The sequence below is a fragment of the Leuciscus leuciscus genome, assembly GCF_965113295.1.
Source record: "Leuciscus leuciscus genome assembly, chromosome: 17".
NCBI classification, from domain to species: domain Eukaryota; kingdom Metazoa; phylum Chordata; class Actinopteri; order Cypriniformes; family Leuciscidae; genus Leuciscus; species Leuciscus leuciscus.
Window position 1 is genome coordinate 38,496,503 of NC_138741.1, and position 14,301 is coordinate 38,510,803.

Genomic DNA, 14,301 nt, shown 5'->3' on the forward strand with positions numbered 1-14,301 from the left:
ACCAGAGAGACCAGAGACAGGAGCTGATCACTCACCTTTCCATTGAGACTGGAAACTCCTGCAGAACAAACACCATTTATCATCAACAACTCAATCAATCAACCAATGATCAACCAATGATCTGAAATCAGACCTTCAGAAAGCAGACGTCATTGGCTTTCATCATCTCCTCCATGTCTTTGATTGTGTGTGAAAGAGCTGAGATGAGTGTGTTTATCTCCTCCAGCTTCTCCTTCATCATCTGCTTCTTCTGCTCCTCTTCCTCCCTCAGTGCAGTGACTGTAGCTTCTTCTTCATCTCTGAGAAACTGATGAAGCTTCTCAAACTGCTGTTTAATTTGACGCTCTGTGTGCTCAGCTTGAGACTGAAATCACATCACATTCACTTCAATCATCTCAATCGACACACATCAACACTTCACATCATTCATATCAGAGATAAACTCAGATACCCGACATAGAACGGATCCAGAAGCAGATTGATGCTCGTCATTTACAGAAATAATCAACTGGAATCCATTATATTAAAGGAGACATATCATGCTTTTAAATCGTTCCTTTTTACATATAAATCATACATTTGTAGTCTATATAAAGTGGAACTGCAATGCTTGGGTCTGAATTCCTCATTATTATAGCTCCACAGGCCCCTTTTCTACCCCTTTTCTGATGTGCGTCTGAGAGCAACTCGTTTTGGTGCGGTCTCTTTAAATACAATTGAGACACTTCATACCCCGCCCCCCCGTTCGGCCATTTTTGTACTTTGATAGCAGAGAGATACGATTATCTAGCGGCACAGAAACGTTTTATTCACACGTTATTAACAAAATGTCAACAACGGAAGACTTGTCCATCCAGCCTTACATGTTCGAGCCAGAGTCGGAGCCGGAGCGAGATGAAAATGAAGACGACGAACCTGCAAAACAACGTCTTCATATGGATGTATGTATCGCAATGGTGTGTTACTGTAATGAAGCGTGTGGGTTACTACATCCAACAACCGAACATTTTAACTTACCCTCTCGTAACTTCTGCATCGTTTAGCTTGGACTACAAAATTGCAGCGAGAAATAAAAATGGCGGATTGCTCGAAGTGGTGGGCCGGAAGTCAATGTCCTTATTTGGCAGTTCCGCTGCAAATACTGTGACGTAATAGTTCAAAAAACATCATAGATAACAGGAAAATTGGAACAGGTTGAAAAATATGACCAAAAAGGAATATAAAGATATCAACGAAGCACCTGAAGAGAATAATTTCAACTTTTCTGTACTTCTAAACACTCCAAATATACAACAAAATGCATTTAAGGGCTAAAAAAGTGGATTTAGCATGATATGTCCCCTTTAAATCATAACTGTATACAGTGATACTATACATGACTCTTGATTCTGTTTCCTCACCTTGATGTGTTGAACTGTTTTCTCAAACTCTCCTTTCATTTTTTCATTGCGTTTAAGTTTCTCTTGTAAGGTCTTCAGTGCTATATTGAGCTCCACCTAGAATTGAACAAAAAACATAAAACACAAGATTACAGTGAAGAGCTCAAACATGACAATCTGGGGCTCAGGTCAGGAAGCAGACAGACTGGCTAAACCGACCGTCTGCCAGCTGTCTCACATCACTAAGGTCAGATAAATCCATCATCATCACATCAATCCAGATATCATCATATAGTTCCCCATAGGTTGATATGGGGAACCCATATAGTTCCCCATATGTTCCCCGAATTAGGACTTACAAAAAACTTCCATACCCATCTAAGGGTAAACATTTAATTGATGTTCAACAAATAAAAAACAGATATAATACAAATGAGCAAATGATAAAGCTTGGGTTGCTGAATATTAGATCCCTTACTTCAAAAGCATTCATTGTCAATGATCTGATTACAGACTATAATCTAGATGTGCTGTGTTGGACAGAAACACTTCTTGCTTTGGCTCTCAACGAAGGCGGTCGCATTTTCTCTCCCTCTCCTCCCCCTTACCTCCCCTGCTTTGCTCCTCTCGTCTCGTTACTGTCTACTTGTCTTGTACTTTGAGAGACTCTCTCCGCACTGCTCTCCAAACTAAGAAATCATGGATTTGATCAACTGGTCTCTCAACGCAATTGAGAAGCTTGGGTTCGGGGGAACCTGACTGCCCTGCCGGAACGTTTGCAGCTGGCTACACGATGGACGCGTGGGAGAGGTGGCGGGTCGATTAGGCATTGCCCTGGTTTATCGAGGAATTAAGAAGATGGTGACAGCTGTCCAAAGCCCAAGGCTGCCCGTCATGATTGAAGCAGTGGGCAGAGCTGTCAACACTCAGACTGGGACTCTGAACCACAATATGGATAACATCATGGAGAAGCTCACAGCTTTGGCAAAGGCAAATGGATCGATTCGGAGACCAAAATGGACCAGGAGAATAGTCGTGTAAATTGGAATGCGGCTACTCGCCCCAAGACCAAACAATCCCAATCTTATCTGCTTTCGGCCCCCCTCAACCAGCACTGGCCTTGGCCAAGGCCGCTGTTGGAACAACAACTCCCCCGGAAGAGCACTGCAGTGAGACGCTCTTGCGCTCCTTCCCCCAATCCCCAAAGACACCTGCTGACTGTTGACTCTGTCTGGGACCTGATCAAGGTTGTCTCCATGGCAACTTGCTGTGTATCCAGGGTCCGAAATTAACTTTTTGGCTCACCTGCCACGGGGACTGGTAGATGAAAAAATCCACCAGCCAAGCATATTTTTTACCGGTCAAAATAATAAACAGCCTTTTTTTTTGTCACATATACATTAATTTCAGTACTTTTAATTGAGATAATAAGGTAGGCCTATTATGTTGAATACAAACATAAAAAATTGTCCAGAGCAAAATTTGAAATGTATAATAAAAAAAGAATCTATATATATATTGATCAAAATGTGAGAAATATATGAAATATTATCATTGGGGTGAAATAAAAAATGTTTTTGGCAGTTTTGTTACCTGACTCATGTGGAAGGGAAGGAAGAACGTACTCGGTTACTTATAACCTCAGTTCCCTGAGAGATAAGGGAACGAGTATTGTGTTTCAAACGCTATGAGAAAACTCCTTTTCTCGAGAAAAGAACGACCATGGTGTGTAAAGCAGAAGCAGCCTGGCCAGCGGCGGAGTTGCACGATCCGCGAGTGCTGAAGACGTTCTGCACGGCTTTGATGGGTGCGCAGGAGGACACAAATGGGCGGCGACCGCTTCTTCCAGTGGCGGGAGCTTTTTCCTCAGCGCCGTCAACAGATAGAGCGTTAACTGTACGTACACACCGCCGTCGACTGGAGCTGCAAAGAAGCTCTGGCCGCCCTGTCAAGGACGCTTGTCAAAAAGTACGGGGAAACTTGACGCTTGGCCACTCTGAATAGTGAGTGCGCGTGCGCGGCCGGGGCTCTCTCTCTCTCTCGCGCACGCTCTCTGCTCGTTCTTAGAGGCAGAAGAGCGCGTGCGCGCTTAAAATTTCACATTTTGGTATGAACATTCACCCGCCAGTGTGGCGGCTAGCCTTTTGAGATTTACTCGCCAAACAGAAAATCTACCCGCATTTGGCGCTTGGCGGGTGTTAATTTCGGACCCTGTGTGTATCGCTATGACCCCCCATCCCTCGCCTTCGCCGTTTGTACCCCCAGTCTGACAGGCAGGTCTGTGACCAGCGCCGAGAATGGCTGCAGGACCGGATGGCTGCTTGCCTGTGCTGGGTTACCTCCACCCCCCACTCCCCTCCCCTGTTGCAAGTCTTGTGTGTTCATGTTGTAGAGTGTACTGATTATGTGCTTATGTTGCTGAGGTGTTTTTTTCCTGTTCCCACACTGTACTCCTCGCAGGAGCATAGTCTGGGGGTTGCCTTTTTCTCCTCACCTCTCCTAATGTCATGCTGTATTTTCCTCAACCCCCTGTCTTCCTGTCCTGTCTACCCCCTTGTCATATTGTATGTATGTTTGTATGGACAGGTTGATGGCTAATTTCGCTGGTACTTGTGACTAAGTGACAATAAAGGCTACTACTACTACTACTACTACTACTACTACTAGAAACCTGGCTAAAACCAAACGATTACATTACTTTAAATGAGTCCACCCCGCAAGATTACTGTTATAAACATGAACCTCGTCTGAAACGCAAAGGGGGAGGTGTTGCTGTTATTTATAGTAATATTTTTAGAATTACTAAGAAGTCTAGTTTCAAATATAATTCTTTTGAAGTGTTGGTGCTTAATATAACAATATATAGTGTGATAAATCATGTTTGAGATTTGTGCTGGCTACTGTATACAGGCCACCAGGGCACCATACAGACTTTTTCAAAGAATTTGCGGACTTTCTATCAGAGTTAGTACTGGTTGCAGATAAAGTCATTATTGTTGTTGATTTTAATATACATGTAGATAACGAAAAAGATGCATTTGGACTGGCATTTAAAGACATTCTTAACTCTATTGGAGTTAGACAACATGTATCAGGACCTACTCGTTGTTGTAATCATACCCTAGATCTAACATTATCACACGGAATCAATGTTGATGCCGTTGAAATTCTGCAGCAGAGCGATGACATCTCTGATCATTATCTAGTCTCGTGTAAACTTCATTTAGCCAAGGCTGCAAAGCCGACTCAGTGTTACAAATATGTTAGACCTATCACTTCTGCCACTAAAGATTTTTATTAATAAACTTATTAATAAACTTCCTGATCAGTTACATCATCTCAGCATCCCAGATAGCTTAGAAGAACTCAATATTGCGACAGAAACTTTTAACTCTCTCTTTTCCAGCACTTTAGACACAGTTGCTCCGTTGCGCTTAAAGAAGATTAAAGAAAATCGTCCAATGCCGTGGTACAACGAGCACACTCGGGCCCTTAAGAGAGCAGCCAGAAAAATGGAGCGCAACTGGAAGAAAACAAATGTCTCGGTTACCAATGTAACCCTCGCTCCCTGAAGGAGGGAACGGAGACTTAGTCGATCGTACCGACTGTATGGGATAACGCCTAGTGAGCCTGATCACTCTGATTACTCTTAAAATCAAGCCAACAAGCTTTGGCAGGTGCATAATCAACGCACCGCCTTAGCCTGCGGGTATAAACACGGAAGTTGATGCACCTACCAGTTGTTTTTCGCTGAGGAGCAGATCGTTCCCTAGTCAGCGGTGCTCCAGTAGAAGTGGCAAGGGTACTAAGTCTCCGTTCCCTCCTTCAGGGAACGAGGGTTACATTGGTAACCGAGACGTTCCCTTTCAGTCGGGTAACCGAGACTTGTACCGACTGTATGGGATCCTCTAACACGCCACTACTACTGCCACCTTCCAGTGCCTAAACACAGGCTGCAAGAGCCTCCGCGTGGCGGACGGTCGAGCTTAGGTCAGGAAGTCACTGCTGTTGCACAGGACCACTGGGAAAGCATACCTTGAAGGAGAGGTTTACGCTGCGAAGCCACAACTACATGAGAGTAACATGTGGAAAACACATATGGACCAGGCGCCTACGCGGGTAGTACAACATATGGGATGTCATTGAGGTGGCTCCAGACGCAGAAGCATGTCGTAGAGAAAAACTCTTTAATAGTTTCACAAGTATTAAAGAGATAGGACTAGTATCAGACGCTCCGCCACGTCTACTACCGACAGGGGGCTCGGAGGAACTCAATAGGGTTCCGTAGAACTCACCAGAGTAAATTTATGCACTTATCCAGTCCATAGGAGGGGAATGGCGTAGCAAGCCAACACTAAACTCAGGCTAAGTGAGGCTGACTTCAATGAAGGAGCCTACTAAGCCATGAGTTCAGTACACATTAGTGTAATGTCGCCCAACCCCTAACACAATATCTGTTCAGCGAGGCACCCATGTCGACGCTTAGGAAAGAGCACACGCTCCAGATGGAGGGACTTTTAACCCAAGTGGACACGGTGCACCTTGGACTTCCACCAAGATGATGGCCACACATTCCCACGTGGGCCAACCATCGCACAGGGAACTGCCCTCCTTTCTGCTGGTCCCCAAACAGACAAATAGTTAGTCCGGTCCCGAGACTTTGCGTTCTGTTCTACCACCGCAGAGCGAGAGAAGCAGAAAAAAGTCAGGGCTGGGTCTGCCTCCTCCGAGGCAGCGCTCGCAGGCTCACTATCTATTCCCATCACAGGAGAGATAGGAGCCTTGGCATATATCCAGGCCAGGGTCCCCTGCAGGAGTAGCCCTGGCCCGATTCCAGGCAGACTTCGCCAACTGAAATGATGCTAGTTCCCACCTTCTGAGGAGTAAAACACAATAGGAGAACTGTTACTTAAAACAAGTTTTTAACTCGCTACCTGACTACTCAGGGGACCGCTCCGAGTGCATGGCACTGGAGAAGTCTCCGAGAAGGTAAGAGCTATGCAAGAAGGATGACCCCTTGCATTGCTTAGGAACCAGACGATCAAATTGTACCCACCTCAGAAGCCGCACTGTGATGTGCCCATGAGAACAACGTCACCCAGAAAGGTGGAGCGGAAGCCGCACCCCACAATTCTAGTGCAGGAGGGAAGTGACAAAATGACAGAACATCTCAGGGGTTCTTATTTCTAAGAACGCCAATGAACCGGTTCTACTTCAGATCACCAGCAGGCCTCCAGATGGAGGGGGCTCACGCAGAAGTATTAGTATCCATAGCTCTTTCAGAGGTAGATACTGAACCACCACAACCAAGCTGCCATTTAGTGAGCTCCTCATGCACTTCAGGAAAGAAAGGTCTCGGAGCGGCGGGCAGAGAACCAGACCGGCCCGCTCCAAGAAACCAATCATCCAACCGAGATGGTTCGGGACGCGGTGGAGTATTCCACACGAGCCCGACCGCCTCGGTGGCCTTCTTGAGCATAGCCGTCATCTCAGGATCCAACATTGGCGTTGCCACCCTCCCGGAGGAGGGCAACGGCACCGAGTTTTCCTCCGTCAAATCAAGCTCCCCCTCCGATGCTGCGATGGACATCACATCGTCCGGAGTCGCCCCAAAAGAAATGTCCTGTCGGTCCATCACAGAGGGACCGGCGCATTCCTGCTGAGCTTCCCCCGGCTGCGATGCCTGAGAAACGGGAGGGATCCACGGGGCCACGCCGGGCGGATTACCCCTCACCGTAACTCCCAGATCACCCGTACACTGCGGCATTCCAGGTTTCCCCTGGGAGTTTTTTTTTTTTTTTTACCCGGGGGGGCGCTCTAGAACGGGGCAAAGGCACCGCGTTTAATGGAAGTGAGTCTCGATCTTAGCACTGAGATGATCATATCCCCGAAATCAGGACATGAATCATCCACAAGAGCCGCTTCAGCGTGCTGAATGCCCAGGCACATGACACAGCTCTCGTGGCCATCAGAGGACGACAGAGACCGACCGCACCCAGAAACGCACGGATGAAATGGCATCTTGAAAAAGACACACAAATCACAACCGTGTTTGCTCTTTTAGAAATGGGACCCGTCACCAGTGCCGGAGCACACAGGGGAACAACCACGGCAACACTCGAAAGTGAAGCACTCACTACTTCCGCCCTTAACCGCGTCAACAAAACACTCTTACTAAGAAGAAAAAATGCTGTGCAAACAGCTGAAGACAGCTTCCGCAGCTCGCGACCACCGCTGCAATGACTGTAAACACTGACACCAGGAGAGTCTTCCAAAAGAACACCGGAAGACTCGTTGTATAGTTGCTTGATCAGAGACCATCAGAATGAACCGATCAGCTCCGAAAGCGAAAGACAACTGGTAGGTGCAACCACTTTCGTGTTAATACCTGCAGGGTAAGGCGGGGCGTTGATTACGCACCTGCCAAAGCTTGTTGGCTTGATTTTAAGAGTAATCAGAGTGATTGGGCTCACTAGGCGTTATCCCATTCAGTCGGTACGATTGACTAAGTCGAACGTTACCCAACTGAAAGGGAACTCAAGGTATTTCGCATTTCATGGAAAGAGAGCTCGATTGCATACAGAGAGGCCATACAGAAAGCTGCTAGATCTGCTTATTTTTCAACCCTATAAGAAGAAAATAAACAAAACCCTAGGTATTTATTTGAAACAGTGGCTAAAGTAACGAAAAATAAAGCTTCAAGCCCAGAAGTTTCCAAGCAGCACAGCAGTAATGACTTTATGAACTTTTTCACTTATAAGATTGATAACATTAGGGAGAAAATTATAACTATGCAACCGTCTACTACAGTATCGCATCAGGGAGTGCATTGTAGTCTCCCAAAGGAAAAATTTGATTCATTCATTGCTACAGAAGAGGAAGAATTCGTTAAACTCATTAAATCATCTAAATTGACAACATGTATGTTAGACACTATTCCAACTAAGCTACTGACAGAGATGCTTCCAGAGATCATAGATCCTCTTCTTAATATCATTAATTCATCTTTGTCTCTAGGATACGTACCAAAAACTTTTAAGCTGGCTATGATTAAACCGCTTGTTAAAAAAACGCAACTTGATCGTACAGAATTAGTCAATTACAGGCCGATCTCGAATCTACCTTTTCTGTCAAAGATACTAGAAAAGGCAGTATCCTCACAACTATGTTCCTTTTTAGAAAGAAATGATATCTGCAAGGATTTTCAGTCCGGATTTAGACCGTACTATAGTAATGAGACTGCTCTCATTAGAGTCACAAATTATTTGCTCTTATCATCCGATCGTGGTTGTATCTCTCTATAGCCCCTTTCACACAGCGCTTTGAACCCGGGAAATTGCCGGCAAATTGCCAGAGTGCCTTCTGTGTGAACGCAAACACGACCCGGGATTGATGCCGGCATCGATGCCGGGTTGGGGACCTAGTGACATTGCCGTGTTCAGTCCCGGAACGCGCGCTGTGTGAACAAAAGCCATAATAATGCCGTGTCGTAGTGATGACACTGAAGCCGGGATCGTTCGCCAGCTGTGAAACGGTACGTAATGCGCAAGTTTATGATCGAATCAGAGAAAAAAATGCACAAGTGTGGTTTCGCGAGAGAGAAATCGCAGCTAACAAGCAAACTTAAGACGCTGCTGAGACATCTCAAGTCACATCGATGTCACGTGTCTTTACGGGATTTTTACGGGTTGTGTGTGAACGCACTCTCTGATTACGGAAAATCACTAGCAGTGTGAATGAACCAAAATCAAATGAACCCGGGTCAAATCCCGGGTCACTTTATCCGTGTATTTTCCAGAATCTCTGTGTGAAAGGGGCTTATTAGTGTTACTTGATCTTAGTTCTGCATTTGACACCACTGACCACAACATTCTTTTACATAGACTCGAAAATTATGTTGGCATTAGTGGAATTGCATTAACATGGTTTAAATCATACTAATCTGACCGTTATCAGTTTGTAGCAGTAAATGAAGAGATGTCTCATCGATCACAAGTTCAGTATGGCGTACCACAAGGCTCAGTACTAGGACCGTTGCTTTTCACTCTGTACATGCTACCCTTGGGAGATATCATTAGGAAGCATGGAATTAGTTTTCACTGTTATGCTGATGATACTCAGCTCTATATTTCTTCACGCCCTGACGAAACTTACCAATTCACAAAATTAACGGAATGCATAGGTGATATAAAACTTGGATGACTAGTAATTTCCCACTGCTTAATTCTGAAAAAAACAGAGATTCTAATTATTGGACAGAAAACTTCCTCACGTAATAATCTAGAATACTGCCTAACACTTGATGGCTGCTCTGTCAAGTCTTCGTCGTCGGTTAGGAACCTGGGTGTGTTCTTTGATACCAATCTTTCATTTGAAAGTCACGTGTCTGGTATCTGTAAAACCGCATTTTTCCATCTTAAAAATATATCTAAATTACGTCATATGCTCTCATTGACAAATGCGGAACAATTAGTCTATGCGTTCATGACCTCAAGGCTAGATTATTGTAATGCTATTATGGGTGGTTGCCCTGCACGCTTAATAAACAAATTACAGCGGGTCCAAAACGCAGCAGATCGAGTTCTTACCAGAACCAGGAAGTATGGCCATATTAGCCATTGGCTCCCTATTAAACATTGTATACATTTTAAAATATTGCTGATTACTTACAAAGCACTAAATGGTTTAGCTCCGCAGTACTTGAGCGAGCTCTTAACGCATTATAGTCCTTCACGTCTATTGCAATCTCAAAATTCTGGCCAGTTGATAATACCTAAAATATCAAAATTGACTGCTGGCGGTAGATCCTTTTTCCTATTTAGCACCAAAACTTTGGAACAGTCTTCCTAACATTGTCCGGGAAGCAGACACCCTCTGCAGTTCAAAGCTAGACTAAAAACACATTTTGGAGTTAAAGTCTAAAATCTCTTTGACCTAGCATACACAACACATTATAGACTTTTATAATTCAATGTTAGGCTGCTGTTACGTACTGCTCCAAGACACGAAGGTTAAGGATCCAAATGCAGTTTTATTTAAAGGGTTATACAGAATCATAGTCAAAATCCAGGCAAAGGTCATACACAGGCAGGCAATCCAACAAACAGACAAATCCAGAGGGTGAAGCAGAAAACAGGAAAACCAGGACACGGGCAGAGATCAGGAACCAGGAACAACGACAACAAAGGAAATGCTCAGAAATGCAGTGGTAACGTACAAGACTTCGCAGGGAATGATGAGATGAACCAGGCTTATATGGGGTGAACTAAACAATATAATGAGACACAGGTGAATGTGATAATCAGGGATGATGAGTCCGGGCAGTGAATTATGGGAAATGTAGTAGTGAGTGAATAATGATAGTCTGATGTTGAGTGCCCTCAGGTGGCTCTCAAGGGCACTCCAGCTGATGACCGTTACATAGCCCCCCCCTCAAAGGAGCAGCTTCCAGATGCTCCTAAAATACTCCAGAAGGGAGGTAGAGCGGAGGCGGACATGGGGGTGGGATGGAGGGCCAGGCCCGTGGAGCGGAAGAGGACCTGGAGACTGCGGCGAGATGGAAGGCCAGGGCGGAGAGGGCTGTGCAGATGGCCAGGGCGGTCCAGGCAGTTCAGCTGGCCAGGGCAGACCAGGCAGTTCAGGTGGCCAGGGCGCATCAGGCTGTGCAGGAGACCAGGGCGGATCAGGCTGTGCAGGCGACCAGGGCGGAGCAGGCAGTGCAGGCGACCAGGGCGGAGCAGGCAGTGCAGGCAGTGCAGGCGACCAGGGAGGAGCAGGCAGTGCAGGCGACCAGGGAGGAGACGACCCTTCAGGCGGCCAGGGAGGAGACGACCCTTCAGGCGGACAGGGCGGAGACGACCCTTCAGGCGGCCAGGGCGGAGACGACCATGGAACAGGAACAGACACCGGCTCAGGAACAGGAACAAACACCGGCTCAGGAACAGGAACAGACACTGGCTCAGGGACAGACACCGGCTCAGGAACAGGGACAGACACCGGCTCAGGAACAGGGACAGACACCGGCTCAGGGACAGGAACAGACATAGTGGCAGCGGCTTTCTCTGCTGAGCGCTCAGGTTCAGGCCTGTCGGCGGCCATCTCTGCTGAGGGCTCAGGTTCAGGTGTGTCGGCGGCCATCTCTGCTGAGGGCTCAGGTTCAGGTGTGTCGGCGGCCATCTCTGCTGAGGACTCAGGTTCAGGTGTGTCGGCGGCCATCTCTGCTGAGGGCTCAGGCGACGTGGCAGCGGCCATCTCGTCCGGAGACACTGGCTCGGCGGCGGCCATCTCGTCCGGAGACACTGGCTCGGCGGAGACCATCTTGTCCTGAGACACTGGTTCGGTGGAGACCATCTTGTCCTGAGACACTGGCTCGGTGGCGGCCATCTTGTCCGGAGACACTGGCTCGGCGGAGACCATCTTGTCCTGAGACACTGGCTCAGCGGGCATGACGTGAACAGTCTCTGGATCGGCAGAAGTGACGTGAACAGTCTCTGGATCGGCAGACGTGACGTGAACAGTCTCTGGATCGGCAGACGTGACGTCTCTGGATCGGCAGACGTGACGTGAACAGTCTCTGGATCGGCAGACGTGACGTGAACAGTCTCTGGATCGGCAGACGTGACGTGAACAGTCTCTGGATCGGCAGACGTGACGTGAAAAGTCTCTGGCTCGGCAGGACTGACGTGAAGCGCTGGCTCAGCAGGACTGACGTGAAGCTCTGGCTCGGCAGGACTGACGTGAAGCTCTGGCTCGGCAGGACTGACGTGGAGCGCAGGCTCGGCAGGACTGATGTGGAGCGCAGGCTCGGCAGGACTGACGAGGAGAAGCTCAGGCTTGGCAGGGCTGACAAGAAGCACAGGTTCTGCAGAGGCCATGGCAGGATGAGGCTCTAGTGTGACTGCACTTGTGAGCGGTTTTAGCACAGGAGTTGCCAACACTAGAGTGGGCATGACATGAAGTGGCTCAGGCGTAGAGGATATCTTAGGCTTGCGAGGCTCCACATCCGTAAAGCCCACAGTAAATGATGAGCTGCTCAGCAAAAGGGCAAGGTTTATATATCGAACTAAAGTCCAGTGAGGGGTATTGTCAGGCATGAGGTAGTTTAGAATGTCATTAAGTCCATGACGAAAAATGTCCTTTAAGACTGCATCATTAAAGTTAACCCCTTGGCTAAGCTCACAAAACTCCTTGACAAAATCCTCAATTGGACGGTTGCCTTGGCGGAGGTCGAAGAGACAAACTGCTGGATCCATTGTGGCGAAGTCTTCTGTTACATACTGCTCCAAGACACGAAGGTTAAGGATCCAAATGCAGTTTTATTTAAAGGGTTATACAGAATCGTAGTCAAAATCCAGGCAAAGGTCATACACTGGCAGGCAATCCAACAAACAGACAAATCCAGAGGGTGAAGCAGAAAACAGGAAAACCAGGACACGGGCAGAGATCAGGAACCAGGAACAACAAAGGAAATGCAGTGGAAACGTACAAGACTTCACAGGGAATGATGAGATGAACCAGGCTTATATGGGGTGAACTAAACAATATGATGAGACACAGGTGAATGTGATAATCAGGGATGATGAGTCCGGGCAGTGAATTATGGGAAATGTAGTAGTGAGTGAATAATGATAGTCTGATGTGGAGTGCCCTCAGGTGGCTCTCAAGGGCACTCCAACTGATGACCGTTACAGCTGCATAGATTTGGTCAGCTGGAACCGGGAACACTTCCCATAAATCCTGATGTACTCGTTACATCATAAGAAGAATGGCGTCTACGCTAATATTAGTCTCTCTGTTTAACCCGAGGTTTAACCCGCAGTCCGCCGGATCCAGGCTGTATCAAGATCTGATGAAGGACCTGTGCCTGGACGCGACGACAGTGCAGTCCTGAAATGTCAACTAGGCTCTTCCCTGTGAAAGCCTCCCTCCCCCTCCCCCCTTACCTCTCTACAGGGAAAGCGTTGTTGGGATAATTCCGGCTCGCGTGGCTACGTGGAAGCGATCAAATTCTGTATTATAAATTTTAAGGCCAGACAAGTAGTATGTTGAGGGTTGATTTGTAGGGAAGGACTACACACCTGCGCACATATATTCAAACGCGCATATCTATAGACTGAACTCGTAATGCGCATGTGCACGCCATCGGCGTTCTCACGGGTTTGCATTTTTAAAGTTTGTGCAGAGAGAACTTAAGAGTTTTCTGTTAAAACGGTGTCGTGTTAGCGGCCCCTAAGTTAATAACTAATGATCGTTGTGACGGAAGTGAATCAATCAAACTAACTTTAGCTGGACAATAACTTTATTCTAGAGCTGCTATAAAGCCAAAACAATCTCGGTTACTTTAATTTCCTATTATCAGTGTAAAACTGCTTTGGAACAATCTACATTGTTAAAAGCGCTATTTAAAAAAAATATATATATATAAAAAAAAAGAGAAGAGAAGAGAAGACAATACAGTTATATGATCATATAATGCAGTGAAAAAGTTTTTGCCCTCATCCTGATATCTTCAATTTTTGCACACATCTCATATTCAGAAATTAAAACATAACACAAAGACAACCTGAGTAAACACAAAGTACAGTTTGTAAAATAAAATGTTATTAATTGAAGCAAAAAGTTATCCAATACCAACAAGGCCTGCGTGAAAATGTTAGTTTTAATAGTTTAATAGTGAAAATTCCTAATTCCTCAAATCTTTGAAATGTATTTATAGTGCGGTTCAGCTGGACTAAACACAACCAGTCCTGATTACTGAAGCCCTATTCAATCAAATCAACACGTAAATAGGACTTTTTCAGCAGCATCAAGTTTGTTAAAAGGTCTTAAAGTGCCCCATATGCTTTTTCTAATATTCCCTTTCATGCAGTGTGTAATACGGCTGTTTGTGAATGTAAATGTTCTGCAAAGTTGTAAAGTGTAA

The 14,301-nt window shown here is 46.3% G+C and overlaps 1 protein-coding gene across 1 annotated transcript in view; it reads right to left on the reverse strand.

Annotated features, from left to right (window-relative positions):
• LOC309479426 (nuclear factor 7, brain-like) overlaps window positions 1-14,301 on the reverse strand; it is a 59,003-nt gene that overhangs the window by 42,402 nt on the left and 2,300 nt on the right. Inside the window, exons 2-4 of the mRNA XM_082143559.1 lie at window positions 1,401-1,496; window positions 134-364; window positions 36-58 (exon numbers count right to left, since the gene is read on the reverse strand). Of these exons, the coding sequence (XP_081999685.1) occupies window positions 36-58; window positions 134-364; window positions 1,401-1,496 (350 nt within the window). The remainder of the gene's footprint in view (window positions 1-35; window positions 59-133; window positions 365-1,400; window positions 1,497-14,301) is intronic.